Below are 27285 nucleotides of genomic sequence, written 5' to 3'. Positions count from 1 at the left end.
AATTTGGTTCCTTGGAAAGACTTTACCGGAACAGAGGGAATAACTGATAAAAATAAGACCCCTTGGGGCATAAGTGGTACACCCTACTGGCAGATCCCTTTAAATGAGACCACAGTGCTAAGCGACTTGAAGACTCTTTGCCTGGGGACTCCACGCTGCAGAGAACTGTTCCAGACGGATGCACTGTTGGAGCAGAAGATAACTTCCCACTCACATCTGTCATGAGACCCATTTGGCTGGACCAGAGCCTGCTTCTTGTGCTGAGATGGCTCCTTCCCAGACTTCTTTTTGGAGTGGTTTGTTACCCCCTTTTCTATTTTCCCTACTTTGACTAATCTGTGTTGCATGCTAATTGTGTGCAATAAACCAAGTGACTCTTGAATTGAATACTGCCTATGTTTTGTTTATCTCCAGTCCCGTGATTCTTACCTGGTTTTACCGCTGGGCCTTGCAACAAAACAGCGGCGATTGGGAAGTTAAAGTAGGTAGTCAGAGCCCTGGCTCCAGAGTGAGACCACCCAGGGTTTGGATCTCGGCTCTGCCACAGATGCCCCTATCTCACCTGGAGGTAGGTGCTATTATCACCCCACCCCCAGTCCACAGAGGAGAAAAACTGAGGTTCAGGTGAAAGTCACATCACCAGAAGCCCAGGGAAGGCTGCCAGAAAAAATACAACACGACATTGGAATTTCAGGTTTTTAACATAATTATTGGCTGTTTCTGAAATTCCAAAATAAGTTGGCGTTCTGTATTTTAGTTGCTAAATCTGGCAACCCTACCAGCCTGAAACCGGAGGCTGCCTGACCCTAAAATACAGCTTAATCCCGTGCCCCAACAATTTCAGAAATGGAGAAACTCCAGTCCAGACGACCAGGGAGCCATGGTGCAGTGGTTCCAACACCCTCTAAGCCTTTCCTCTGCGGGGCCGCCCACCCCCGCCTCCCGCAGGAGCTTGGGAAAAGTTTGGGAGGACGAAAGAGTGGAGATGCTGAAGCTCAGACTCCGCCCCCGGTTGCTGAGGCCGGATTCCCTACCCCGGAGGCCTCGCCGCCAGCCACGCACGCCCCCGCCGCGCTGGTCGCGCTCGTAGGTCCCGCCCCTGCCGCTCAGCCCCGCCCCCAGCGCGCCTGTCTCCTCCCCGTCCTCACAAACACCGCCCCCGCCCCCGGCAGCGCAGGTTCAGTTTACAGCCTTTAGAAGCTGCGGCGGCAGCGCCGCTTCCGCCCCAGGGCTCAGGCTTCCAGTCCGGCTAGCCCGGTCCGCGGGCCATGGAGTTCCGAGCAGCGGATTCGGAGCAGCCGGCGCGTTCTAACCTGCCCGCCCGGTTAGCACCCCGCCGGGGGAGGGGGCGGTGGGGTCTGGGGAGAGGGGTGGAAATCCCTCGTCTATCCCGCCCCGGGCCTTTCCGTTAGTGAGGTAGGAGGGATGGGGTGGGAGTCGGGCTCCTGGCTCCTGGTTCTGTCTGACCCAGACTCGATGGATGACCTTGAGCCAAGGGCTCCCCCTGACTGTCTCTCCTTCCCCGCCTATACAATGGGGATTGAGTTGGCGGGAGGTTTCCCAAAGATCACTGATGCCAGCTTCTTTAGGATGGGAACAGTGCTTCCCCTTGTTTGGGGACTTTAAGGCTTTTGATTCCCAGAAGCCATCTGCCTTGACCCCAGCCTGTACCCTTCCCTGCCTCAGTTTCCCTGAGCAGTTTCTTCAGAGACCTGGGACCCAGCTCTGAGTTTCTGGGTCTTGGCAGGTCCCAGGCTCCCATCCCTTCCCAGCCCGTTCCCTGGAGACAGCAGCCACCCGGCTGCTGAGCGGAGCAACAGCATGAAGGCTCGGGTAAGTGGCGGAAGGAGGAAGGCTCACAGGGGACTTGGAGGTGGCTTCTGGCACAGCAGCCTCGGTAGCCTCTCCCACCCCAGGACTGACTATCACTTCTGACTCCACTGCTCCTGAGCTGAGGAGAAGGGCAGACTGTCCTCAAAGTCCAGCCCTGATCTGCCAGGTTGTGTGGCCCCATGCAAGTGGCATTCCTTCTTTAGTTTCAGTGCCTTGCCCATCTCCCCTGTAAAATGGAGATCATAGTACTACCTCCTGTGAGCATCCCCAAGGTCACCCAGGTGAGGCATGTGGTCACCTGGGAGGGGGACACGTTGTGAAAGTTCAGTTTAGCTGCTCTTGACTTTATTCAGAAGCCCCTGGTTGTTCCAGAGAGCCCTGGATGTCTTGGGGAGTCAACCATGGCTGCCTGAATCAAGGTCTCTGGGTCCCTCGTAGGCAGGGGACCAGGTACCAGGCAGATCCTGAGGCCTCAGGGTCTGAGCCCCACCCCACCCCCACCCCCACACACAGCTGGCCACACAAAGATATATTTTTAGTAGCTGATGTGGTTTGTGGACAGAAGAAGATGGGCCCCTGCAGGATATGCCTGGGGGGATGGTGGGGGCTGCTTTTTAACCTCGGACTTTCAAAGAGCACCAGCCAGCTGCTAGGTGATTTCAAAGGGTCAGCAGAGGGACCTGTGCCTCTGGGGCAGGTTGGGAGAAAATTAGAGCCCAGCGAAACACAGGTGGTGACCAGATGGGCTGAGCACACAATAGCAGCCCCAGGTGGCCTCTTCTTGAAGACTTGGTGAGGGTATTCACTGAGTCAGCCAGCAGGGCCAGGGGGCCAGGAGAGCTTCCTGGTTCAAATGGCCTTTGGCACGTGGTTTTGGGAGGCGGGAACCTCTGGGCTGCAGCTTTCAGTTACTGAAACCATTTCTTGGCTAATCCTCTTCTCCCACCCTCTTTACTCACCCAGTCTGCTGACCCAGATGATCGTCAGCTAGGGGGACGGCCACTGAGTCAGCTAGGGGAGCGGATGGGCTGTGGGCATACAGGCAGTCTTATCCCAGGGTCTGAAGAGGGCTTGTTGCCCTTCTGATGGGCCACTCTCCTGTCCTCATGTGCACTTTACAGTAGCACTTTTGTCATTGCCCTCATAGTAAGTTCACTCTACAGGCATTCTGTATTCTGTAGAGGAAACAGGGCCAGAGAGGTGGAAAGTCGTACCCAAGGCTGCACACTGCGCCTCGGCTTCTACAGCCTGGTTATGAGGCCTCACCTTGCTGGTGGTCTTGAGCTATGCATATCACCCCAAACTGGTTTCCTTATCTAGAATATGGAAATAATGATAGGGCTTATTTCCAGGGGCTCATATGCCCTGAGCCTGACAACCGAGAAGAAGGCCTGATTAACTGAGACTGTGGACTCTGCTGATATTCTGTGAGCTACTGAGTTGTGATTTGGGCCATTGAGGCTGGGGTGCAGCACCCCTGCAGAAGCTTCTAGGAGCCCCAGGGCCCTCCACTCCCACCCCATGACCACTGTCTCCCCCAGGGTCGGCTCCTGCTCATCATCCTGTGTTCCTTGGGCTTCTCCGCCATCTACATCCTGCTGTGCTGCTGGGCCTGCCTGCCCTTCTGCCTGGCCTCCTGCCTGGACCCCCACTTCTCTGTCAACTTCCGGCCCACTGTGCCAGGGCCCCTGCACTTCAGTGGGTACAGCAGCGTGCCAGATGGGAAGGTGAGTCAGCTGAGCAGGCCCGGCCAAGGGTGCCCCCCTCACTGCCCACTCTAGGGGTAGTGAGAACAGGGCTGAAGTCAGGCCGGCCTGGACCCTGGGCTTGGCTCCTCTGCTCACCAGCTGTATGATGCTGACCCGTCACTCTGAGCCCCAAGTTCTAAAAGGACATTTTTTTTTTAATTCAACAAATATTGCCTGGCTGCTCTCAGCTGGGTGCAGGGGATAAAAAAGGTAAGTCAGACAGGATGGCCACCTGGGACGCCCAGTCTAGTGGGGGAGACAGACGTCATCACATCATGGTGATACATGCATCCTGTACGTATTCCTTCCTTCCTTCCTTCCTTCCTTCCTTCCTTGGGGGAGTAATTAGGTTTATTTATTTACTTATTTTGATGGAAGTACTGGAGATTGAACCCAGGACCTTATGTATGCTAAGCACACACCCTTCCACTGAGCTATAACCTCCCTGCTGTCCATCTTTAGATTTAACTGTCTGCACGCCATCCATTTATTTAGCAAGTGTGTGTTTGGTGCCTTGGATGTATCCTGCCTTGTGCTGATCGTTGCTGAAGATACAGATGACACAGATAAAAGTCATATCAGCCCCAGAGCTCCTCCTCTTGGGGAGCCAGGGATGATGAAGCCCAGAGGTGGCAAGCCAGCTGAGGCCCCTGCCCCACGGCATCCACTCCCCATGCTTTCTCTGCTGGGCGAGGTTAGGAGCACTATACACCCCTCACTCTGATTTCAGCAGCCCCATCTGGTAGGTTTCATGAAGGCATCCCCAAGCAACACCCAGTGCATGAAGCTCCCAGTTCTGAGTCTAATGACTCTCTGAATGTTGGTCAGAGGGAGATGTGCTCAGGGACCCTGTCTTGGAGGAGACCTATTTCAGGTCTTCATCCCTCTGTACGTGGTGTGGGGCCAGGGGGCAGTCGAAGTTGCTTTATCTGTAAAAGGTGATCGTTGCAGTTCTACCTCTGGAGGGTTGCTGTGAAGTCTTGGCTGAATGATTCACGGACAGTGTTAGGAACAGGTGCTGTGTAAATCTTTGATCGAGATGCAGAAACAGCTAGGGTGGCGGGGGGCAGGGTGGGTCGAGGGAGACAAACTCAGGCCCTCCACAGGTTTGGTCAAGTGGGCCAAACGGCGAGGTGGGCTAGGTGGGTGCTGGCCCGTCTTCTGTGGTCACGGTCAGTGTCCATTTCAGACACTCAGAGCCCATGGAGACGTGGGCCCAGGGTGGCCAGATCCTCTGAGTTTGTTAACAGAAGCTGAAAATCTAAATTTTGAATGTCCAAAGGGCTGATTTTTATAAATTAAGGATTAAAAGACCTTGTGCAGGACAAGCAAACACCTCCTGGGGCTCGTGGTGACCTCGGATCTAACAGACCTTAGTTGTCAGGACAGGCTCAAACTGAGAGCAGAATAAGGATGTCTTGTTCTTTTTTGCTGGGGCATGGAAAATGGGGCTATGAATCCTTAAATCAACATTATGTTAGACATAAAACGTCCTTGAGTGGGCTGCGACAATGTGTCTTTTAGTGACTAGAATTAATGTTCCCACATCTTTACAGGCACCTGTAAACCTGTGTTCCCCCAGGAGAGCATGGAGACCTAGGGTGGGGAACAAGTCCTTTTCCGGGAACTCTGACCCCTGACCCCCAGTGAATGTTTACAGGCTTATTGGCGTGGCTTCTGCCTCTCAGGGGATAATGAGATGGAGTGTGGGCCCTTACTGTGCCCTAGGTCTGTGTTGATCACTCTCCAGGCATTTTTCTTTTTCCTCTCCAGGCATTTTTTTTTTTACATTTTTTTATTGAGTTATAGTCATTTTACAGTGTTGTATCAAATTCCAGTGTAGAGCACAATTTTTCAGTTATACATGAACATACATATATTCATTGTCACATTTTTTTTTTCGCTATGAGCCTCTCCAGGCATTTTTAATTGAATCCTTACAACCCGGTCATGTAGATGTTATTTTCATCCCCATTTTATAGATGAGGGAACGGAGGCTCAGAGAGGCAAAGTGACTTGCCCAAGCCCACACAGCTAGGAGGGGACAGAGCCAGGACTCAGGCTCAGGACCAGAGGTTCCCAATGTTGTCGTGGGCACTAAAGAGTGCTTTTACTTATAAACTGGGCTGATGAGAAATGACTCAGGTAGAGGAGGGAGTGACCTCAGAGTGATTCTGAAGAGCCTACGTTCGTATTTACCTAACACATACATGACACCTAATCTGTACCAGGCACTGCTCTGAGTGCTTTGTAAATATTTGGTTATGTAACCATAATGAGGAACCACAACACACTATTAGAGCCTCAGCAATAGAGACAAAGGCAAGGAACATTGCTGATGAGGAAGCATGGGACCTCGATGGTACAATCTTAGCTCTGCCATGTTGCTATCAGTGTGACCCTGGGAAAGTCGCTCCACTTGCCCAGCCTCAGTTTCCTCGTCTGCAAAATGGGTTGGTAAATTACTTGAAGCTGATATAGGTGTCAGATGCAGTCAAAGGGTGTTACTGGGTGGAGGAGCCAGTGGGAGGGAGTGGAAGCTGTGTGCCCATGCCTTTCTTTTTCTCTACCTCCTCTCGCAGCCGCTGGTCCGAGAGCTGTGCCACAGCTGTGCTGTGGTGTCCAGCTCCGGCCAGATGCTGGGCTCGGGCCTGGGCGCCAAGATCGATGGTGCCGAGTGCGTGCTGCGCATGAACCAGGCACCCACTGTGGGCTTCGAGGTGGACGTGGGCCAGCGCAGCACCCTGCGCGTCATCTCCCACACGAGCGTGCCGCTGCTGCTGCGGAACTACTCGCACTACTTCAAGCAGGCCCGAGACACGCTGTACGTGGTGTGGGGCCAGGGAAAGCACATGGACCGGGCGCTTGGCGGCCGCACTTACCGCTCGCTGCTGCAGCTCACAAGGATGTACCCGGGCCTGCAGGTGTATACCTTCACCGAGCACATGATGGCCTACTGCGACCAGGTCTTCCAGGACGAGACGGGCAAGAACCGGTGAGCTGGGGGCCTGCCTGCTGGGGTCTCCCTGGCGGCTGGGGGCCTGCCTTCCTGAGGAGCCTCTTATCTACCGAGGGTCTGCTCTGTCAGGTGCTGGGGCTCAGCAGTGGTAGAGGCAGACATGGTCCTGCCCTCTGATGGGGGATGGGAATCAGAGGGACTGTCATTCATCGAGTTATCATATAGCTCGTGAATTCCAAATGGTGGTAAGGGGCATTTGGCCTTGCCAGCACGGGTTGGGGAGCACTGACTAGTGTTAGGGTTGTGTCAGGGAGCTCTTCCCTCTGGAGGGGATGTACTGAGACCTGAATTGGTTTCTGAAGTCCCTTCGAGATAATGAAAGTAACAGCTGCAGTTCTAACAGCCCTTTTCATGCACCAGGCACTGGGTTAAGTACTCTGCGTTCAAGTCCCCTTTTCTCTCTCTCCTGTGGCCTCCTCGCCCGAGCCCTGGCTCCTCCCCCCGCCTTCCCAGCTCAGGAAATACAGCCGCCAGCCTCTAGTTTTTCAGCCGAAAACTTGAGCTTTGCCCATGACTCCCTTTGTTTCATCCCCTACTGCATGCGGTAGGCTCTTGAATCTCCTTCTGTGCCCACGGGTGCCACCTTGACCTAAGCCACCATCCTCCCCAGCTTTTGCAGCACACTCATGGCTGGTCTCCCTGCTGCCACTCTTGCCCTCCGTGGTCTGAACTCCAAGGGCCCCAGGGAATTCATCCCGTCAGTCACCAGCCCTCACTCTATAGCAGCTTCCTGTCACATGGAGAATAAAACCCAAACTCCCGCCTCCTCCCCTCCCCTGGCCCATAAGCCCTGCATGATCTGGCCCCTGCCTGCTTCTGTGACCTCCTCTTCCTCCGTTTACCCTGCTGCTCCAGCTGCACTGGCTGTCCTCAGACATTCGTGTTGTTCTCACCTGTAACCCTTTGCACATGCCGTTCCTCCCCTCAGACCCTCCCATGAATGACTCGTTGCATTCCGCTGTGGATGGACTGTTGCCTGGACCACCCCATCTGAAGGAGCACCTCCCATCTGATAGCCTTCATCCCATTCTTTTGTTTCACCGTTTTCCCAGCAGTTCTCTCCCAGTTGCCCCTTCCTTTGAGGATGTTAGCACCTGTGGGGCAGGTTCTGGCCAGCAAAGGGCTTGGGAGGTGTTCAGTCTGAATGAATGAACCAGCCCATAACCCCTTGGTTGAGGTGGAGGTGAGTGGCCCCCAGCTGGGAGAGTAACCAGTGCTGGTGCTTTGGGAGAGTTGAGGCCTGGGGTAGCCACATGGTCCCTTGCTCTGAGTGTGGTGTTGGAGCATGGAGGGGGAGCTGGGCTGACAGCGTTTCAACTCCTTAACTGCCTCTAATTATTCCCATTTCACAGATGGGTCACTGAGGCTCAGAGAGGTTCATGAGCAAACTTGATGCCCCAGAGTAGATTCAGGGTTCAAACTGAAGACCATTTGACTCCAGAGACTCCTTCTTCCCCACTTTCAACTACTGTACCCTGCTGCCCGCTGCTGTCTCCCCAAGCTTGGTCCCTTAGATATGGAGAGGATGTGATCTGGGCTTCCGCAATATCGCTGGGGTGGTGGGTGGTAGTTTGCTCAAGCCCTGCGAGGGTGGTGAGGAGAACAGACCTGGGTTTGCACCAAGCTCCACCTCTTGCCTGCTATTGGCCTTGGGTTGTCTCTGCCCGCCTCCCCTCTGTAGGGGTCAAGGTGAAAGGCCCTTGGCTGAGAGGGTAGCTGTGCCTTGAGAGAGCTGAGTCCGGAGCTGCCACACAACACCTTGTTCCTAGTGGAGCGGGGCAAGTCGAGGGGCTGGGGGTGGGACACGGCCGGGCTGACTGTGTTTCCCTCTCCCTGCCAGGAGGCAGTCAGGCTCCTTTCTCAGCACCGGCTGGTTCACCATGATTCTCGCCCTGGAGCTGTGCGAGGAGATCGTGGTCTATGGAATGGTCAGCGACAGCTACTGCAGGTCAGGCCAGCCGGGCACCGGGCGGGAGGACACCATGGGCCCGTCCATGCTGGAGAGGGGGTGGGCTTCCCAGTGGGTGACTGAGGCACAGACACTCCTTGGCCTGGCACTAGTTCGCACGGTGCCAATGAGTAGGTAGGTGTGCGGGGCTGGCATCTGCGTGCTCCCGGGAAAGAGGGCTCTCTCACCATGAGCCCAGCATGAGGCACTTTGCATTTTTTTAAGTTTTTTTTTTCTTTTCCTTAATCTTTTTATGGAGGTACTGGGGATTGAACCCAGGACCTCATGCCTGCTAAGCAAGCACTCTGCCACTGAGCTATACCCTTTCCCCACGAGACGCTTTGCCATTTTTTGACCTGTGGTCTCAGCCTGGAAGGTAGGTACTACCATCCCCATTTTACAGATGGGTTATTGAGGCTCACACAGGGTATGTCTTTAGCCTGGAGTCAACCAGCTTGCAAGAAGCAGAGCCAGAGCCAGGGCTTGAACCCTGGCCTTTGGGATCCTTGGGCAGCCCTATTCCTTCTTTATCTATCGTGGTCCTTGGGACCAGGCATGGGGCTCTGTGGCTCGTAGTACCTGGTGAGGGGTGGTTGCGGTAGGTGGTAGGGTCTGGCGGGAGGTGGGAGAGTCCTGGTGCCTCACGCTTGTCCCTGTTCCCCACCTGCAGGGAAGAGAGCCACCCCTCGGTACCTTACCACTACTTTGAGAAGGGCCGGCTGGACGAATGTCAGATGTATCTGGCACATGAGCGGGCACCCCGCAGCGCCCACCGCTTTATCACTGAGAAGGCCGTGTTCTCCCGCTGGGCCAAGAAGAGGCCCATCGTGTTCGCCCATCCGTCCTGGAGAACCTAGTAGTCCTATCTCCCCACCGGCCACGACACTGTCACCAGGCCTCTGTTCCAGCTACACTCCACCAGAACATTTAATTTATGAATTCTGCCTCTTGCCACATGCTTAGCGGACCCAAGTTCGCTTCCTGCCCTACCCATCTCAGGCCCCCAGACCTAGGGAGAGAAGAGGGGAGCCGTGGCAACCTTTGCACCCTCATTCCCACCCTTGCTCCCTGGATAATCCGAATTTTCATTTCGGGGTTCATCCTAGCTCCAGGTCTGTCCAGTGGCCTTTGCCCCCGGGGCTGGCGGCCCCCAACTCACCAGCATCATGACTTTTGACTGTGCACCAGCCCTGGTCCTCGCTCCCCACACTCCCTCTCCACCTGCCTTTGGTGCCACACTTCCCAGGCTGGGTGCCCTGGTCAGGGCAGCCCAGAGCTTGGGGTTTACTGGGCAAAAGGGCCTTTGAACTGTGATGGCCAGGGCCCCCTCTGGAGTGTACGGGTAAACATGTTTTCAAGAAGCCTGTCTCGGGTGTTGTCATGTATCCAGGGGTGGGGATCGGGGCTCCTCTCCCTCCCACAATCCAGTAATAATCTGTTGTCTTGAGGGCAGACCTACAGCCAGTGGGGCTTCTGGCCATTTGACTTGCCTGTGTGTTTCTTCCCCAAGAGCCTACTGCTTCCCCGAACCGGTCAGGGAGCCTCCTCCCACCAGGGTCAGGGAGCCTGGCCCCGAGGCGGCATAGGAAACTCTCCAGCTCTGAGACTTCCATATGACCTCCCTTGCACCCAGTGGGAGGAGAGCCTGGGGCCTTGGAGGAAATGACTCTGGGTGGGAGGAAATTCCTCCACCTCATGTTGCCTCCCTGATCCATGGTCAAAAGGACCTTGCCAGTTAAATTCCCTATTACCTCTGGCGTTTGTTACACTGCTTAAAAGGAAGGCGGAGGGCAGGCCCAGGGCTTTCCTCTGAGTTTGTTTCCTCACCTGGAAAGTGGAAAAGCAGATCCGCCGGTGAACAGATAGCAAGGATGTGCAACCATCCAGGTGTGTGGGGTGGGTAGTGTTACAGATGAAGTGAAGCCATGAGGCTGAGTCATGCAATCCCGGGTCTGAGAGCTGAGCCTGACTGTCTGTGCCCTGCACCAGGGGGCTGGAAAGAGCCCAGGGGGTCTTCACCACCACTCCTTTCTTCTTTCTTCCCTCCTCCTTCCCCCCCTCTTCTGGAAGCCAGGAAACTAATGGAGGACCAGGACCTCAGGCTCTCAGCTGGGGTGGAGCCTGGGGTTCTAGCTTCTAGCTCCAGGGCTTGGCCACGTCATTGGTATGTGACCTGTGCAGTTGCCTGGGTGCCACACTTAGCTTAATGTTCTGCTGTCGTCACTTGAAATTCTTCATATGTATATATACGTATATGTTTGTGTGTGTGTGTGTGTGTATTTTTTTTTTAGCAAGGAGCTTTGCCTTTTCATTTTGCCCTGGACCTCACAGATCACATAACCATTTGTGCCCGGGAGTCTGGGTGACCTGAGACACTCCCTGTGCCGCTCTCAGCCTTCTCAGGAGGGTCTGGAGACCTGGCACCTGACCCACAGGCCTGCCTTTTGTGCCCTGCCTCTCCCTACCCAGGGCCAGGTGGGCCCAGAAGCCTCTGCAGGCATGGGAGGAGGGAGGACAGCCCTGAGCTGGGGAAGCAGGGAGGAGGCTGGCAGCTGAGCCTCAGCTACTGGCCTGGCAGTGATGAGTGTTTCTGAGCAGATGATGGGCAAACTTTAAGGGTGGGCTGTAACCTGGCAGGCAGGGGGTTGGTGTGGGAACTTCCTGGCTCAGAGGGAGGGCGCTGGAGTCAGACCTGGCCTCACTCTCGCTCTACTTCCTGATGTGGGACCCTGGCAGATTAGTGCCTCCCTCCAGGCCTCAGTTTCCTCATTTGCAAAAGGTATTAAAGTGCCTACCTCATGGGACTGTATGAATTCAGAGAGGTAAGACCCATAAAGTGCTTGTCCCCAAGACTGGCACTTGGGTCACCCTTGCTCACCTAGCCCTGCCTTCCTTGTTGGTGACAGATGGACAGGAAGACTTTCTACCCCCATCAGCTATCTGATCACAGTGTCATCCTCGGTCTCCAGGGTCTACTGGTTTTGCTGGGATTCCAACTCCACCCCCTCCCGGGATGTCCCTCCTCCTGTTCCATTTCCTGGGAGATGCTGGCCCAGACCTTGGACCCAGTGCACAGAGGCACCTCTGTCATGGCCCTGCCCCTGGGTGGGTAGGATGTTTACTGCTGGGTTGGTCCAAATACTGTCTTTCTGGAGTGGTGACCTGGCAAGACTGACCTACCAGCTACTTCCTGCAGGCCGACGAAGATGACTGGAAACTGGATCTGGGCCTGTTGACGTCTCTCTGGACCTTCTTCTTTGCCTCTATAGTTCTGCAGCTTCTGGGAGGTGAGTTGGGGGACAGGAGCCTCCTCCCAGTCCTGGGGAGTGTGGTGGGGGACACTTACCTCCGTGTGCAGCACCTCTTTGGGCCTCTGTTTTCCTGTCTCACTCTGGCTCCTTTGCCTTCTCAGCAAGCCTGCTGGGGACCCATCTACTTTCTCCTGAGGACAGTGGGGAAGCCAGGTGAGCCTCATAGCCTGGTGGTGTCTGTCTTAAGGGGCCTCTCCTCAGAAGGAAGTTGGGGCTAGGCCCAAACATCATCTAGCCGGGTGAGGAGAGGGAGCTCCGTTCTTCCAGGTACTGCTGGGCACCCCTGTGCCGTGTTGCCTGGGCCAGCCTGAACACTCCGGCCTCTGTGAAGGACCAGGTTCTTCCTGGTTCCAGACCCACTGCCCAGAGGCCTCTGAGGACTCTTTCCAGTATCCCATGGAAGGGGAAAAGCCTAACAGTGCAAAAATTGCTAAGGGGTGAGGAGGGGAGGGTCACACCCAGGACCCCCACCCTGGGGCAGGAAGCACTGAAGCAGAGGGTCAGGGAGTAGCACCAGGAACGGCCCCAGCCTTCCACCCATGAAGGGACCCCCTAATCTTGTGGGGCCGGCCTGGGGCTTTCAGAGGCAGAAAGACTTGTGATTATTCAGCAGACAGGCCTGGGGGAATCCTAGCCCAGGCACCTGTGCACTCTCTGTACCTCAGTTTCTCCCTCTGAAAAGTGGGAGGAACAGCAATATCCATCTTACAGGTTATTTTAATGATTCAGTGAGGTATGTTTGCCAAGTGCTTACTAGCCAAGGAGAAAGCACCTGACATACAGGAGCTGTGGTTTTTTTTAATCCTTGTTACTGTTCTTGAAGTGGTTACTGTTCTTGGGGCCCAGGAAAGGGAAGCCAGCCAGTCCTAGAGCAGGGCCTCCTGGAGTGAGCCTGGGCCCAGGGGCATGGCAAGCCTGAGGAGGGAATTCCAGATCTGGATCCGGATCTGGATTTGGTCCAAGAGCTGGACTGCCGTACCCTTTTATTTCCAGAGTCCCAGTCATTGGCCTGGGGCTGGGAGGAGGGCTGGGGACAGGATGCCACCACCATTAGCCTGTAACCTGCTGGTGACCTTAAGCAAGGGGCTCCCCATCTCTGAGGCCCCAGCAGTCAGATTCATCAGGCATCCTGCCCACTGCCCTGCTCCCTGTTCCGTTTCTGTGGTTTTCTGTCCTGCAGCCAGCAGGGCGAGTCAGGTGGCTGAGGAGGGCTGGGGTGAGGATGGGGCTGGGGTTCAGGAAGTGGATAAAGGTGGACATCAGAGCGACAGGAAGCCTCCCTTGTCTGTTCACACTTCCCCCCTCCCTCCCACCCCCTGCCTGGTGGGCAGTGTCTCCACAGCCTGGAGGCTGGACCTTGGGCCCGCTGACTTTTGTTTTAATTAAAAACAAAGTGGTATTAACTTACCAAATGAGTCCAGTGCAAACCACCAGGAAGTTTATAAAGCAAAAAGTGAAGATAGACCCCACTCCACCCTCCCCGCATCCACTGTCCAGGGGAAATTGCTGCCAACAATCCTGAGTGGATTCTTCCAGTCACCTTTTGTGTGCGTTTACAAACATTCATGCATAGACAGTTGTATAAAAAAAGGAATCAAGCTATATATGCAGGTCATTTTTTATAAATTAAAAATAAGTTTTCAAATATAAAAACATTGTGTGACCATTACCTTCAAAATTTTGGAAAGTGCAGTTAAACCAATAGTAGACAGCAGCCTATAATCTTATCATTCTGGAAATAACCACTATTAACACATATCATTGTGATAGGCAAAAAAGTATCTCTTCATTTTCATTTGATTTATCTTTCCTCCTGAATGACAGCATGCATTATACTTGTAAATTATAAAACACAATATAGTGAATCTCTTGAACTCATGTCCCACTTAAAGACCAGAACTTTATTCTAACTCGCACACCCCTACCTTTCTTCCCCTCTCCAGCATCCCTGCCTCCCCACAGAGACAGCTGTGTTCTTGACTTTTGCTTTTAAAACTTTAATCGCTCTGATAGTTAAAACTATCTCCTGTCCCTGGCTATGAGAGGTGGCCTACTGCCTGCTGTATGTTTAAACAATATATTGTGTAGTTCCATTTGCCTTCCAGGACTTGTCTATTTTCACTCCTCCCGTCTGTAAGATTCACCTTGTCATTTCCCCTGCTATATAGTATTCCACCATGTGAATGTATCATAATGTTAAGAAAAATTTCATTCTGCTTGATAGATAAATGAGCTGTTTCCAGGTTTGTATTATTTCAAACAATGCTGCGGTGAACTTTGTTGCATACGTTTTCAAGATTTTCTCGAGGGTATATATACCAAGGAGCAGAATGCAAAATATTACAACTGTTTCCTAAAATGATTGTAGAGGTGCATTTTTTAAACTTGCTTTCTTCACTTAAATGTCCTGTAAATATCCTGGACATCTCTTCCTGCCTGAGCCTGCAGATCTGCATCATTCATTTTAGCAGGGCTGTGCCTTTGTTCATTTAACCAGGCATCCAGCATGGCTACTTGTTTTTTTCACTGTCACACAGAATGATGTAATGAATACCCCAATAATTATAAAAAGTAATGTAACATTTTTAATCCTTACAGCAACCTGTGAGGTTGTTCTTCCTTTTTCCCGGAGGCTCGGGAAGCATAAGTAACGTGCTCAGGCGACACAGCTAGTAGATGGCAGAGCTGAATTCAACGGTGGGCCCCTGGGTTCACCCAGGGTGACTACTGGGTGCAGGGCTCTGGAGGCCCAGGGTAGGGGCGCCCAGGGAGAAACTCAGCCGACTCCAAGAGCAGTGTGCTCAGGGACTTAGTTTCCCCATTCCGGTCGTAGAGACAATAAAGCGAGGTAGAAGTGGGCCTGACCCACACTACAGGTTTTCTGAAAGGCTGTTGTTATTGTGGTTGTCACCACAGGCTGACTAGAGATGTAAGCGAGGCGCTTCCGGGGGTCCCTCCCCTCTCACCCATCCCCTCCTGCACCGCCTGGGGAGGGGGGAGGCGGAGCCACCCGTTGCCCCTCGAGGCTCCGCCCGCCTCCCAGGCCTGAGCCCCGCGCGGCGAGCGGCGGCTTTAGGACCCAGCGGGCCGGTGCTGCGGCGGGGCCTGGGCGGTCGGAGCAGCGCAGACCCCGGCTCTCCGCTCCCGGCGCCATGTGAGGGGGCTCGGGGGCTGCGGGGAGCCGGGCGCTCCCCGTGGAAGGTGAACGGGAGCCGCGCGGAGGCGGGCAGCGGGAGGGGGGCGCTGCCTGCGCCCCTGGTAGAAGGGGGTCGGGAGCCGCTGGGGATGGAAATTGATGCGGGGGCTCCCGGGGCTCTCCTAGACCCACTCACTCTTGACAGCCGCGCCTGGAGATCCCGGTCCTCGCGCCCAAGGGCTTTCGCGGGGTTCTCGGGGCCTCCTGCCGCTGACATCAGAGCTTGGGGACCCTGCCGCTGTCCTGCTTCCCTTCTCTTTCCAGCTGGGGCTAGAGCTACGGACCCCCTGGCGTGCTGGAGGGTGCGGGGACTCAGGGCAAGCGGGGCGCGGAGGGTGAGTCTCCCCTCTTTCAGGTGGACCCACGGTTTCGGCGCCCCCCATTTGGATTTAGAAACCTCCCTCCCCCTTCTCCCGGGAGCGCTCCTCCTACGCCGTTCCTAGGGACGTCCGGTTACTGCAGGACTCCCTGAGCTGGGAGAAGCAAAGCCCCCAAACAGAGGGCAGGGTGTGGCCCCCACCCTTAACCCAAGATTCAGCCCTCCCGCGCGGCCCACCTTGGGTGTGAGTCTATGCTCCTGGCTCAGAGCTCTGGGCTGCTGCCTCCCTAGCCTGAGCAAATCGCTCCCCAACAGGCCTGCTCCCCTTTGCTGGACCAGGTGCTGGTCACACACTCGGGTGGCCTCTAGTCAAATCCAGCCCTGGGGGACCCTTGAAAGAGATCCGATCCAGCTCAGTCCTGGGCTACTCCCTGGAAACAAACCTGGAAACAAGGTTCCCCAGCAGGCTTTGGACAGCGATGCAAGGCACTTTTCTTCTCTTAACCTCAGTCTCCTCATCTGTGAAATGGGGATAAGAGCCTCTACTGTGCAGCGTTGCCAGGAAGATTCAGTGAGTGGGTGATACTTAGCAAGGGGTTGCATTCTAGAGGGAAGTTGCTGGGCTAGGCATCAGTGGGCAGGGGAGTGTTTTCCTGGCAAGCTCCTGAAGAGGCAGGCCTTGAACAATGAATAACCACAAAACTAACAGCTGCTGGCACTGAGCAAGCACTTTCAAACCCTGTGCTTCCCTTACCACATCTACTTGAATCCTTCTAACAACCATATGAGTTACCTACTTTTATGATTCCAATTCACAGATGAGGAAACTGAGGCTCAGAGAGGTCACATGGCTTGCCCAAGGCCCTTCAGCCTGTAAGTGGTGGAACCGGGATTCACACTTGAACCTGAGATGCTGTACTGACCATGGCTTACTCAGGGCAGGATTGTGATGGGGCTGACCAGGGGGACAGTGGTCCCGGCTGAGGGCACTGCTCAGGCCAAGGTGGGAAAGTTGGGGGTGGGCCTGGGAAGTGGAGTGCTCTAGTGTGTCTGGAGCATGGAGCATCTGAGGGAAAGGGTAGTGAGGGGAGGCTCTGCTCAGAAAGGCAGCTGGGATGCCAGAGGTGTCAGGGCCGATGGGGGCTACCCAGCGATTCTGGATAATTTTTGTTTTAATGGGCTTTGAGTCCAAGGACAAGCTGCTTTTCCCTTCTGATGAGCCTCAGTTTCCTGATCTGTACCGCTGGGACAGGACCATGGTGAGAGTCCCGATGAGAGTCCCCGGCAGGCTGCGGAAAAACCCGAAGCCAGGCTTGGAAGGAGGGGGCTCCCGCGGAGACGCGGCCGGGTTGTGTAGTGGGCGGGGTTAGGGCCTAACCAATCAGGAGCAGCGCGGGGGCACCTCCTTTGGCCCGGGATTCTCTTACCGTTTCTGATAGCGGTTTCAGAGTAAACAGCTGCTAGGTCAGGGCACGGAGAGAGTGTCGGTAGCTGGGAGGCCCCTGGAGGGAAGGACAGAGCTGGGGAGTTCTTGGGCCCCAGTTTCTCCCTCTGCACAGACTCCTTCCTTAGTGCCTTCTGGCCTTGAATCTGCTGGAGGTAGCTGGACACAAGTACCTACTCCCTTTTGACAGGTGGGGAAATTGAGAAGTTGCATCCTGCGAGGAGGGTGGGGGCCCTTTGGGGAGTGAGGAGTAGAGCTGGGCTTGTCCCCTCACAGCTGAGGCCACTGGGGCTGGAGCTGGGACAGGAAGGAAGGGCAGAGACAGGAATTAAGGCTGCATGGTCCTCAGAGGCCCCATACTCACCCTCGGAGGATGGGGCTGTGATTATAGCCATTAAACAGGTGAGTCTGAGCCCTTAACCCCCAAGATCTTACTTATTAATGAATGAAGTTGAAACAAAGGGGAAAAAAGGTAAGAAAGAGTTCATTCAGTGGCCCCCCGGCACCCATGTCCAGGGCTCTGGAGGCATGCAGAACGTGTGGGTGAGGACCTGTGTGGGCTGTGTCCTCAGAGGGCTCTTAGCCTAGCTAGGAGGAGGCACACAAGAGACATTCCGGGCTCACCCCAGGCTTGGAGGATGAGGATGAGTGGGCGTGAGCAGGATACTGGAGGGTGTTCCAGTCAGAGGGGCCAGTTTATGAGTGCAGAGGAGTTTGGGGACATACAAGAAATGTTGCTTTATTGAGGCCTCAGGAACCTAAGGCAGGGTTTAGAGTAGGGGTATGAATGGGGCTCCTGCTGTGTGGGTGGAAGTCCCCACCAGCAGGGGAGCCAGCTTTAGGCCTGCAAGTGACTTTAAGAGCTGCAGTGTGGGGAAGTCCTTGCTCAGCGGGCAGAGTAGGAGAGAGCTCTGCCACCGCCTTACTGTGTGACATCAGGCCAGTTTCTGCTGTTTCTGGGGCCTCAGTGTCTTCATATGCGAAATAGGTACAGCTCTGAGCCTTGGAAGTCATGGGTGGGGAGGGTGAAGCCTAGGACCAGCTGGACTTAGGGGGGATACCTAGGCCGTGACCCTTTCTGTGGCTTACAGGTGTGACCTCACATCCCTGCCCCCTGGGCCACCTGCAGGACACTGGCCCCTGCCCCTCAGCAGACGCCGGAAAGAGATGAGTAGCAACAAAGTAAGTGCCCCTTCATTTGTTGTCCTCATCTCAGCTTTTTATGTCCCTCGGTGAAATGGGCTCCTTCGGACCTGCTTCGGTCCCAGTTCACCACAAGTCTTTCTTCCCTGCTAAGAAGCTGCTGATGCCTGGGAGGCCCTGATGTGAGGCCTGCTCTGGCCACTGATCTGTGTGGCTTTGGGCAAGCTCCTGTCTCTCTCTGGGCCCAGGTCCCCCTCTGTCCTCCTAGGCTTGGCTGGTCCATCTCCGCTAAAGTGTTGGCTGAGAAGGGGACTGTGGAGTGCTGTGCAGGGGATGAGGGTGGGGAGGTAGAGGTGAATGGGGGGCTGGGGGAGGGGGTAGTGGTCAGAGTCAAAGATGACAGAATGTTGTGAGCATCACTCTGAAGGTGCCAGGATTCCTCATCATTCATTCATTTATGCTTTCCTGAGCACCTGCCCTGTACCTGGCCCTGTACACCCCTTTTCTAGGATCCACTGCACCACAGATTTGGCAGAACCTAAGAGTTGGGGGTGGGGTGATGTGGTTGTATGTGGGTCCAACCTGGAGAGAGAAACCACACAGTAATTTGAGCAGGGAAAGTTTAATGTAAAGAATTATTAACTATAATGGGGCATTGGAGTAGCAAGGGATTAGAACTCTACAGAATACAGGAATAGCAGGTATAAGAGCAGCCACCACCCCCAGGACTGAGATCCAGGCCTTGCTGGAGAAGGCACAGCTCTGGCACACTGGATGGCAGAGAACTCACTGTGGTGCTGTGCTGGTGGAAATTGTCAAATCCACCTGCTACGCTATGAGAAGGATGTTCACAGGTGATAACTCCCAGCAGTCAATTCAAGCACCATGCAAAACTGCTCCAGGGAGGGGAAGCTTATGTTTTTTGGGTATTGCTGGTGGTTGAGTGTGCTCCATGACCTCAACTCTGGAAAAGCTGTGATTACGGCAGGAGTCAGAGGCATTCTGCTTTAAAACTGTCTGAAGGTGGGTGCTGGAGGAAGCCGCTGGCCACTGGGCACTGGAGGTGGAACATACGCTGGAGAAGCCATGTGCACTGTAGGAGCAAATGCACCAGAATCAGGTGCAAAGTCCCCAGAACCCAGAAGCAAATGCCTATTCTCCTGCAGTTTCTCTCCAGTGCCCTTTACTGACAAAACTTATTATGCAGTTTGCTGGCAAGGTAAAACATGTAAAGGGCTCAGATCCATTTTCACAGAGCAGGCAAAAAGAGTAAACCTGGAGCTGAGAAGCAATACATCGATAACCAGCAGAGGTTCCAGCACAAGGAACCAGGACTCCCACGTCCACCTAGCCTTGCAGACCCTGGGCAAATAAATGCCAGTGGACAGTGGATACCACTTTCCACCCTGTCAGCCACATGTTGGTGTACTGACTACCCATGCCTCCTGATTCCTTCCCAGACACTTTCCCTTCAGGTTTAAATGAATGATAAACATTTATGGACAGTTACTGCTTGAGGAAGACCTGGGCCCTCTCGTTTGAATGCCCCACCTGTCTCCAAGCATCCTTCCTGCTGCAGCTGGAGGGATCCTTCTGACAGCCACGTCCAATCCAATCCAACAAACCCTGAAAACCTTCTGTGCTTTGCACCTGGCCGTGGGAACTGATACAGTGGGGGTCAAGCCTGACTCAGTGCCAGCCCTCAAAACTCATGGTCTAATGGAGGGATGTGGTGATGTAAATGCAGTGTGATTGGTGCTGACTTAGGTGGTGCTCAGGGGGCTGGAGGAGGCCTTCATGGAGGAGGTAGTGCCTGAATTGGTCTGGAATGAAGAGCAGGAGTTAGTCAAGCATGGTAGGTAGCAAAGAGTAGGGGTGCTGAGCCTGCCGGGCGGCTGGGCCCTCACTGGCCTCTCCCCTCTCCAGGAGCAGCGGTCAGCAGTGTTCGTGACCCTCTTTGCCCTCATCACCATCCTCATCCTCTACAGCTCCAACAGTGCCAATGAGGTCTTTCATTACGGCTCCCTGCGGGGCCGCCTCCGCCGGCCCGTCAACCTTAAGAAGTGGAGCATCACTGATGGATACACCCCCATCCTTGGCAACAAGGTAGGGCAGCCCCTTTGGGAAGCTCTCTGAGAGCTGCCTTGTGACTCATCCTACCCACTGCCTACTGTTGATAATCCCCATTCCTCCTCCTCCTCCACTTCTCTCTACTTCCTCTACCCCTCTTAAAGGAAAGGGTGGACCCCAGGAGTCCCGTGCCTTCAGCCCCTTGTTTGCTCTGTGACCCTGGACTAGTATGCTGTCCCTCTCTGGGCCTGGGTTTTCTCCGAAGTCCCACCCTTAGTGCTACTATCTGTCTCCTGAGTCAGAATCTCTTTGGAAAGGTCTCTCTGGTTTTCAGTTATCTCTGTCTCTGCAGGGGAATCTGCACAGGGTTTGGGAGCAGAACACTAGGATCCGTGACAACACAACAACAGTAACTATAACAACTGCCCATTATCAGTTGCCTGCTGTGTGCTGGGCACTGTGATCAGCAGGAATCCTCATACCAACCCTGTGAGGTTAGCATTATCTCCTTTGAAGAGACAAAAACAAGGCTCAGAGTGGTGATATCACTTGCCCAAGGCCACACAGCAAGGAACCAGGGTATTACCCCTGATGAGCTACAGATGTTTAGAGAGGCAAAAAGTCATTCCTGGGGCTTCTGTTTGCCTTGGGTAGCTGTGAAATTCAGGTTGTTTTTCTGGGGTTCACCCTGTAGTCCTCTGACCCCTACTGTTTTCCCTGGGGTCAGGGAGAGAACTGGCTTCAAGCATGGACTCCACCTTCCAGGAGGAGGTCTCCCCAGGCCCTGCCTACCTCTCTCTCCACTCACTAAACATCCTAAATCTTTCAGGTTTTTGTCTACACAGTGTATAGAGCCTGGGGCTCTGAACACACCCTCACTGGAAAAGGGCGATTTAGCAGATGTTTAGAGACAGATTAACACCTAACTGAGACTTTCTTTACCCTAAGAACTCTTGAAAGAGAAATGAAAAAGGTGGAACCCAGGAGAAAGTGGAACAGCCTGAGTGTGGGTGATGTGGAAGGGAGTGAGACAGAGCTTGGCTTGCAGCTGTTTCCAGCCTGATAGGGGAGGTCAGAAAAGTGGAGCCCAGGAAATCTGGCAAAGCTGTGAGTTGAGATACATGGGGCATGTTGCTGGATCTTGGAGTAAGGGCTCAGGGAAGTCTGCCTGGAGGAGGTGGCACCTGAGCTTAGACTCGAAGGGTGCATGGGAATTCCATGGGCAGAAAATAGGCTTCAGATAGCATGTGGTTCCAAGCCATTCATTTCATCCATAGGGGAGCAGAGTCCCAGAGCAGTTTCCACACCCTTTCCTATTGACAACGTGGTGTCCTGTTCACGGGTGATGTGGAAATGTCATGGGTGCATTGGGGAGGATGTCATCTTTGGGGAGCTGGGCTAAGGCTGGGGCTCAGTGGCCGTATAGACCTGGGTTCAAATCCTGACCCTGCACTCCTCTGCTGTGTGAACTTGGGGACATCCCTGCATGGCTGTCCTGTTCTGTTCCTTAACCCTGCCCCAGCCAAGCAGCCTTCTTTTGCTTCTGAACACACCATGATCATTCCCACTGCAGAGCCTATAGTCATGCTATTTCTCCTACCTGAACACTTTGCCCTAAGTGCTCCTCTTCTTCCTGCAGGTATCAGCTCAGAGAGACCTCCCAGATGACTTTTCTAGGGTAGCCTTCACTCCTTCCACTTTTGATCCCCTGCCCCTATTTTATTTCCTTCCTAGCACGTTTAACTTACCACCTGGTGTTATTTTATCATTTACTTATTCACTGTCTGTCTCCCCAGACCGTGAGCTTCTTGAAGTCAGAAGCGGGGTCTCTTTTGCTCATTGCTCTGGCCCTTGTACTTGGCCATTAGCCAGCTTGCTATAAATGTTTGTTGAATGCTGGCTTCGGTTTCTCTGTCTTTAAAATGGACATCGTAATTCCTGCCTCGTGGAGGCCTGGATATACGAAGCACAGCATCTGGCACTGAGTGGTCTTAACAATGTTGACTTTGCTTGTCCCTCCCCCACCAGACGCTGCCCTCCCGGTGCCACCAGTGTGTGATTGTCACCAGCTCCAGCCACCTGCTGGGCACCAAGCTGGGCCCCGAGATTGAGCGGGCCGAGTGCACAATCCGCATGAACGACGCACCCACCACAGGCTACTCCGCCGATGTGGGCAACAAGACCACCTTCCGCGTGGTGGCCCATTCCAGTGTATTCCGTGTGCTGCAGAGGCCCCAGGAGTTTGTCAACCGGACCCCCGAAACTGTGTTCATCTTCTGGGGTCCCCCAAGCAAGATGCAGAAGCCCCAGGGCAGCCTGGTACGCATCATCCAGCGGGCAGGCCTGGTGTTCCCCAACATGGAGGCCTACGCCGTCTCTCTCGGCCGCATGCGCCAGTTTGACGACCTCTTCCGGAGTGAGACAGGCAAGGACAGGTACCTGTCTCCTGCCTCCTATCTCTGGCCAGCCCAGTGCTTCCTCTCAGCATGCTCCGCCCAGAGGGCGTGGTCACTTCTTGCCACCTCTGGCCTGGTTTCCTAGGGGAGTTCCTTTCATGTCCAGCAATTAGTATGCGTCATTTCCCGCATGCCCTGCAGGGAGGGCCTCCTCCCAGCGTGCACTGCTCTGAGAGAATGAGGCTCCCAGCATCCTCTGCTCTGAGGTTGGACAGTCACTCCTAGCATCTTTCTAGGAGAACTCCTCCCAGTAGCATGCCTCATGGAAGAGCTGATCATTCCCAGCATGTCTTGCTTTAAGCGCATGGTTGCTCTCAGCATGCTCTAGTCTAAGGATACATCATTCTCAATATGCCCTGCTCTGACTAATCTCCCTAGAAAAGCTAGACCAGTGCTGTCCAATAGAAACAGAATGTGAGCCACATGTGTAATTTAAATTTTTATAGGAGCCACATTTAAAAAGTAAAAAGAAACAGGTGAAGTTAACTTAATGCATTTTTTACTTAACCCAGTATATCCACATGTAGACTACATATTTTGTTTGACTTATACTAATTAAAAAAAAATTTGGTTTCTAATTATTCATTGCTAGTATATTGATTTTTATGTATTGATCTTTTATCCTGTAATCCTGCTAAACTTATGTATTGGTTCTAGGAGATTTTTGTAGCTTCTTTGGGATTTTCTGTGCAGACGATCATGATGTGAGGATATGAAAATAAGAACAGTTTTATTTTTTCCTTACTAATCTATATGCCTCTTATTTCTTTTTCTTGCCTTATTGCACTGGCTAGGACTTTCAATACAGCACTGAATTGTATTGGAAGTGGTGAGAGTAAACATCCTTGCCTTGGTCTCAGTCTTAGGAGGAAAGCATTCAGTCTTTCATCATCAAATATGATGTTTGCTGTAGGTTTTTGTAGCTTCCTTTTATCAGGTTGAGGAAGTTCCCTTCTCACTGGTTTGCTGAGAGATTTTATCATTGTTGGATATTGAATTTATTGAATGTTTTTCCACATCAGTTGGTATCATGTGGTTTTTCTTAAGACTATTAATGTGGTAGATTACATAGATTTTTCTTCTTTTTTTATTGAAGTATGGTCAGTTTACAACGTTGTGTCAGTTTCTGGTGCACACTTTGATTTTTGAATGTTGAATCAGCCTTGCATTTCTGAAATAAACTTCACTTGGTTGTGGTGTATTGTTCTTTTTATATATTGCTGGATATGATTTGCAATATTTTGTTGAGATGTTTGTATCTGTGTTCATGAGAGATATTGGTCTGGCATTTATTTTGTACTATCTTTGCCTGGTTTTGGTATCAGGGTAATGCTGGCCTCAGAAAATAAATTGGGAAGTATTTCCTCTTCTATTTTCTGAAAGAAATTATATAGAATTGGTGTTATTTCTTCTTTAAATGTTTAGTAGAATTTGCCAGTGAAACTCTCTGGGCCTGGAGAGTTCTTTTTCAGAAGATTTTTAAATGGTGAATTCAATTTCTGTAAGAGTTATAGAATATTCCTATTATCTATGTCATTTTGGGTGAGTTTTGATGGTTTGTAGTTTTCAAGGAGTTGGCCCATTTCATCTAAGTTGTCAAATTCATGTATGTAGTTTTTTGAGGTTTTCTTATTATTCTTTTAATGTCTACAGAGTCTGTGATGATATCCTCTCTTTTATTCTTGATGTCGGTAATTTGTGTCTTTTTTCTTTGTCAGTCTTGCGAGAGGTTTATTTTCTGTTAAACTTTTCAGAGAGCCACCTTCAATCAAATATATCCAAAATATTTTCAGTTCAACTTGTAAAAAATTATCAGTGACATATTCTACATTCTGTTTTTCATACTGTCTAAGGAATCCAGTGTGTATTTTACACTGACAGCTCATTTCAACCACAGCCATGTTATTATGACCATATAAAAAGCCCAAGAGATGACAGCTATGTTTCACTGAGTGCTGACCATGTACCAGGCATTACTACATTTATTATCTCATTTACTCCTCACAGTAATCCTAAGGGATACCTATGTTGTTCTACCCATTTCATGGATGAGAAAAACTGAGGATGTTTTGTGAATGGCCTCAGTTAGTCAGGTGCTCACGTGTGCCCATGTGCAGCTAGTGGCTGCTAAAGTGGGTAGTCCAGCCTGAGGTTCTAGGTAACTTGTTCTGTGCCTTGCTCTGGACTTGTGATCACTCCCAGCTTGACTTTCTTTCACTAGTCTTTCATTAGGAGTTTGTTCCTAGCATGTACACAGCTGCTTCCACTGTGCTCTGTGGTCATGGTCACTCTTAGCCTGCCCAAGTGCGACCAGTCTCCTCGGAGTTAATTCCCAGCATGCCTTCTTCCTATTCTTTCCCTCAGAGGAGCCCTCTCCACACCCCTCATCTCTGTCCAGACAAGCCCTCTGCCACAGCATGCCCGTGCTCCCACAGCGGCCTAGACAGGGCGAAGCCGAGGTTGGGGGAGGGTCCCATGAGTGTGTGGGAGGAATTCTGAGAAACTCTGCGGGTTGACCACTCCTCCCTACCTGTTCCACCCCTGCCTGCTTGCCCCCTCATTATGACTCCTCTCTGTCCCCAGGGAAAAGTCTCATTCATGGTTGAGCACCGGCTGGTTCACCATGGTGATTGCGGTGGGGTTGTGTGACCACGTGCACGTCTATGGCATGGTGCCCCCTGACTACTGCAGGTGAGTCCCCCTCCCAGGACAATGGCACTCACTGGCCCCAGGGTGGAGCTGGGGGTCTGGAAACTTTGGCTGGGGTGTCTTCGAGGACCTCTGTTTTATGGTATTCAAACTGCTCTGCAGAGATCTAAGCTCCATGGAGCTACTGCAGGGACCTCCATCCCAAGCTTAGAGTTTGTATATTAATAATAACTACTATTATTATTATTATGACTATATAAAAAGCCCAAGAAGTGACAGCTATTTTTTACTGAGTACTGACCAGGCATTCTGTACCAAGCATGACTACATTTATTATCTCTTTACACTTCACAGTGACCCTAAGGGATAGGTACGTTACTCCATTCAGGGGTTGGGAGCCTGGCTCCAGACCCCACAGTTGTTACCATTACCCCACATTGTCACCTTCTTGGGGAAAGGAAGAATTTCCACTGCATTAAAAAAAAAAGTTTGAGGGTCATGAAGTTAGTCTACCCTACACCCATTTCACAGATGGGGAAACTGAGGCTCAGGGAAGGGCAGAGATTTCCCCTACTGAGATCATACAGCAGGTCAGGGGCTGGAAAAGGCAGGATCCTGCTGGTGCCCACCTTGCCCTTATGGTCCCCCTCTGCTCTGCCCCAGCCAGCGACCCCGCCTGCAACACATGCCCTACCACTACTATGAGCCCAAGGGGCCGGACGAGTGTGTCACCTACATCCAGAATGAGCACAGCCGCAAGGGCAACCACCACCGCTTCATCACGGAGAAGAGGGTCTTCTCATCCTGGGCCCAGCTGTACGGAATCACCTTCTCCCACCCCTCCTGGACTTAGACCGGCCTGCCTGTGGGGCACTCAGAAGGGACACAGGAAGTGGGTCTCCACCCAGCCACCTCTTGGCCAATCAAGGCTGGTCGGAGTGTCTTCTGACCAATCAGGCCCTTGAAGAGGGTGTAGCCTCCAGCCATTCAGGGCTTGGGGGCATCTCTTGGCCAGTCAGGGATTTGGGTTCCTATGTCATTTATCCGGTGTTGAGGGTATTTCTCCTCCAGTCAGGGTCTGAGCATAGTCAGTCAGGGTATTTCTGAGTAAACTGAGGTGAAGGACATGTCCTTCCCCAATGAGGCCTTGGTTCAGAGCCCCAGGATAGACCCCAAATTGTTTCCTTTTTGCTGGGGCAGCAGTGTCCTATCCCAAGGATCTAGGAACTTTGTGTTGCCCTCTCACTTCCCAGAGCCAGAGTTTGCGTGGGAGTGGGAGCTTTCTGGAGTCCAGGCTGGGGTGTTTGTTGGGTTGTCTGGGGGATGGTGTTGGGGGTGGGAGGCCGGTGTTGGGGGTTTTGGCTCTGCCCTGAGTAGCCTTGGACAAACCCCCTGCCCCTCTCTGGGCATCCTTCTGCCTGCATCAGCTTCTAATGTGGAGTCTGAGAACCTTTGCACCTCCCCCACCAACGTCCATGGGTCTGTCCTCTGTTAAGACTGGATTCCTCCAGCCATCACCCCTTGCTGGGGGGCTCAGCTCCCTGAAGGTCTGAGGTTCCCTTCCCCACCTCCTCCTGGAAACTTGAGGATATTTTTGTGCAAATTCCCCTGAGTTTAGGGGACTCAGATAGGAAGGGACAAACCTTCAGCTGTTTTCTTATTCCCTCTGCCCAGCTGCCATTAGCTTGGCTCTTAAAGAGCCAGGCCCCCTTTTCTATCATCCAGCAGTGAGGTTTTCCACCTGTTGGAGGAGACTTTGGAACTAAGAAAGGAGAGGATCCCAGCCAAATCAGGGTTTCTTTCAGCCTCTTTGTCTGTAGCTGCTGGAACTGTCCAAAGGTATCCCTCCAGCTGGGCCTGGGAAGGCTTTAGGGGACTGGAAGCTGTGTCACCTGGGTTCTGTCTCGTCACTTTATTGGCACTTTATTGCTGGGCCTCGGTGGGGTGGGTTTACCCCCCTGCTCTTCTGGAACCTCAAAGGGAAGACTAGAGGACTTCCTGGAAGAGGCTGTGGAGTGGAGGGGTCAGGTGAAGGAGGAAGAGGCCAGCAGTGAGCCACTGCACATTGGAGTGGAGGGGTGGGGGCCAGCAACTACCCCAGACTTGGTTTTGTAATGATTTGTACAGGAATAAACACACCTGAGTTCCA

General features: G+C 53.0%; 2 protein-coding genes across 18 annotated transcripts; both read left to right on the top strand.

The window, feature by feature from the left end:
- The first annotated feature begins 1159 nt into the window (after positions 1-1159).
- Positions 1160-9909, top strand: ST6GALNAC4 (ST6 N-acetylgalactosaminide alpha-2,6-sialyltransferase 4). The gene is made up of 6 exons (XM_074362299.1): positions 1160-1324; positions 1748-1833; positions 3375-3560; positions 6164-6576; positions 8441-8548; positions 9219-9909. Exons 2-6 carry the CDS (start codon positions 1822-1824, stop codon positions 9403-9405), a joined length of 906 nt encoding a protein of 301 aa, XP_074218400.1. The 5' UTR covers positions 1160-1324; positions 1748-1821; the 3' UTR covers positions 9406-9909.
- On the top strand, positions 9752-27285 carry ST6GALNAC6 (ST6 N-acetylgalactosaminide alpha-2,6-sialyltransferase 6). 17 transcript variants are annotated; one of them, XM_010951164.3, is made up of 9 exons: positions 9752-9890; positions 11518-11653; positions 11745-11835; positions 11961-12012; positions 17910-18000; positions 19888-20067; positions 22060-22466; positions 25071-25178; positions 25800-27285. In XM_010951164.3, the coding sequence occupies exons 1-9, from the start codon at positions 9862-9864 to the stop codon at positions 25987-25989; spliced, it is 1284 nt and encodes a 427-aa protein (XP_010949466.3). In that variant the 5' UTR covers positions 9752-9861; the 3' UTR covers positions 25990-27285. The 17 variants fall into 17 exon arrangements, with proteins under 17 accessions (XP_010949466.3, XP_074218397.1, XP_074218394.1 ...); XM_074362293.1 differs by lacking the exons at positions 9752-9890; positions 11518-11653; positions 11745-11835; positions 11961-12012 and adding exons at positions 14891-15060; positions 15182-15390; positions 16562-16633; XM_074362290.1 differs by lacking the exons at positions 9752-9890; positions 11518-11653; positions 11745-11835; positions 11961-12012 and adding exons at positions 14924-15060; positions 16193-16247; positions 16562-16633.

Source organism: Camelus bactrianus, chromosome 4, assembly GCF_048773025.1.
Source record: "Camelus bactrianus isolate YW-2024 breed Bactrian camel chromosome 4, ASM4877302v1, whole genome shotgun sequence".
Taxonomy (NCBI): domain Eukaryota; kingdom Metazoa; phylum Chordata; class Mammalia; order Artiodactyla; family Camelidae; genus Camelus; species Camelus bactrianus.
This window is presented reverse-complemented; position numbering and strand designations above follow the sequence as displayed.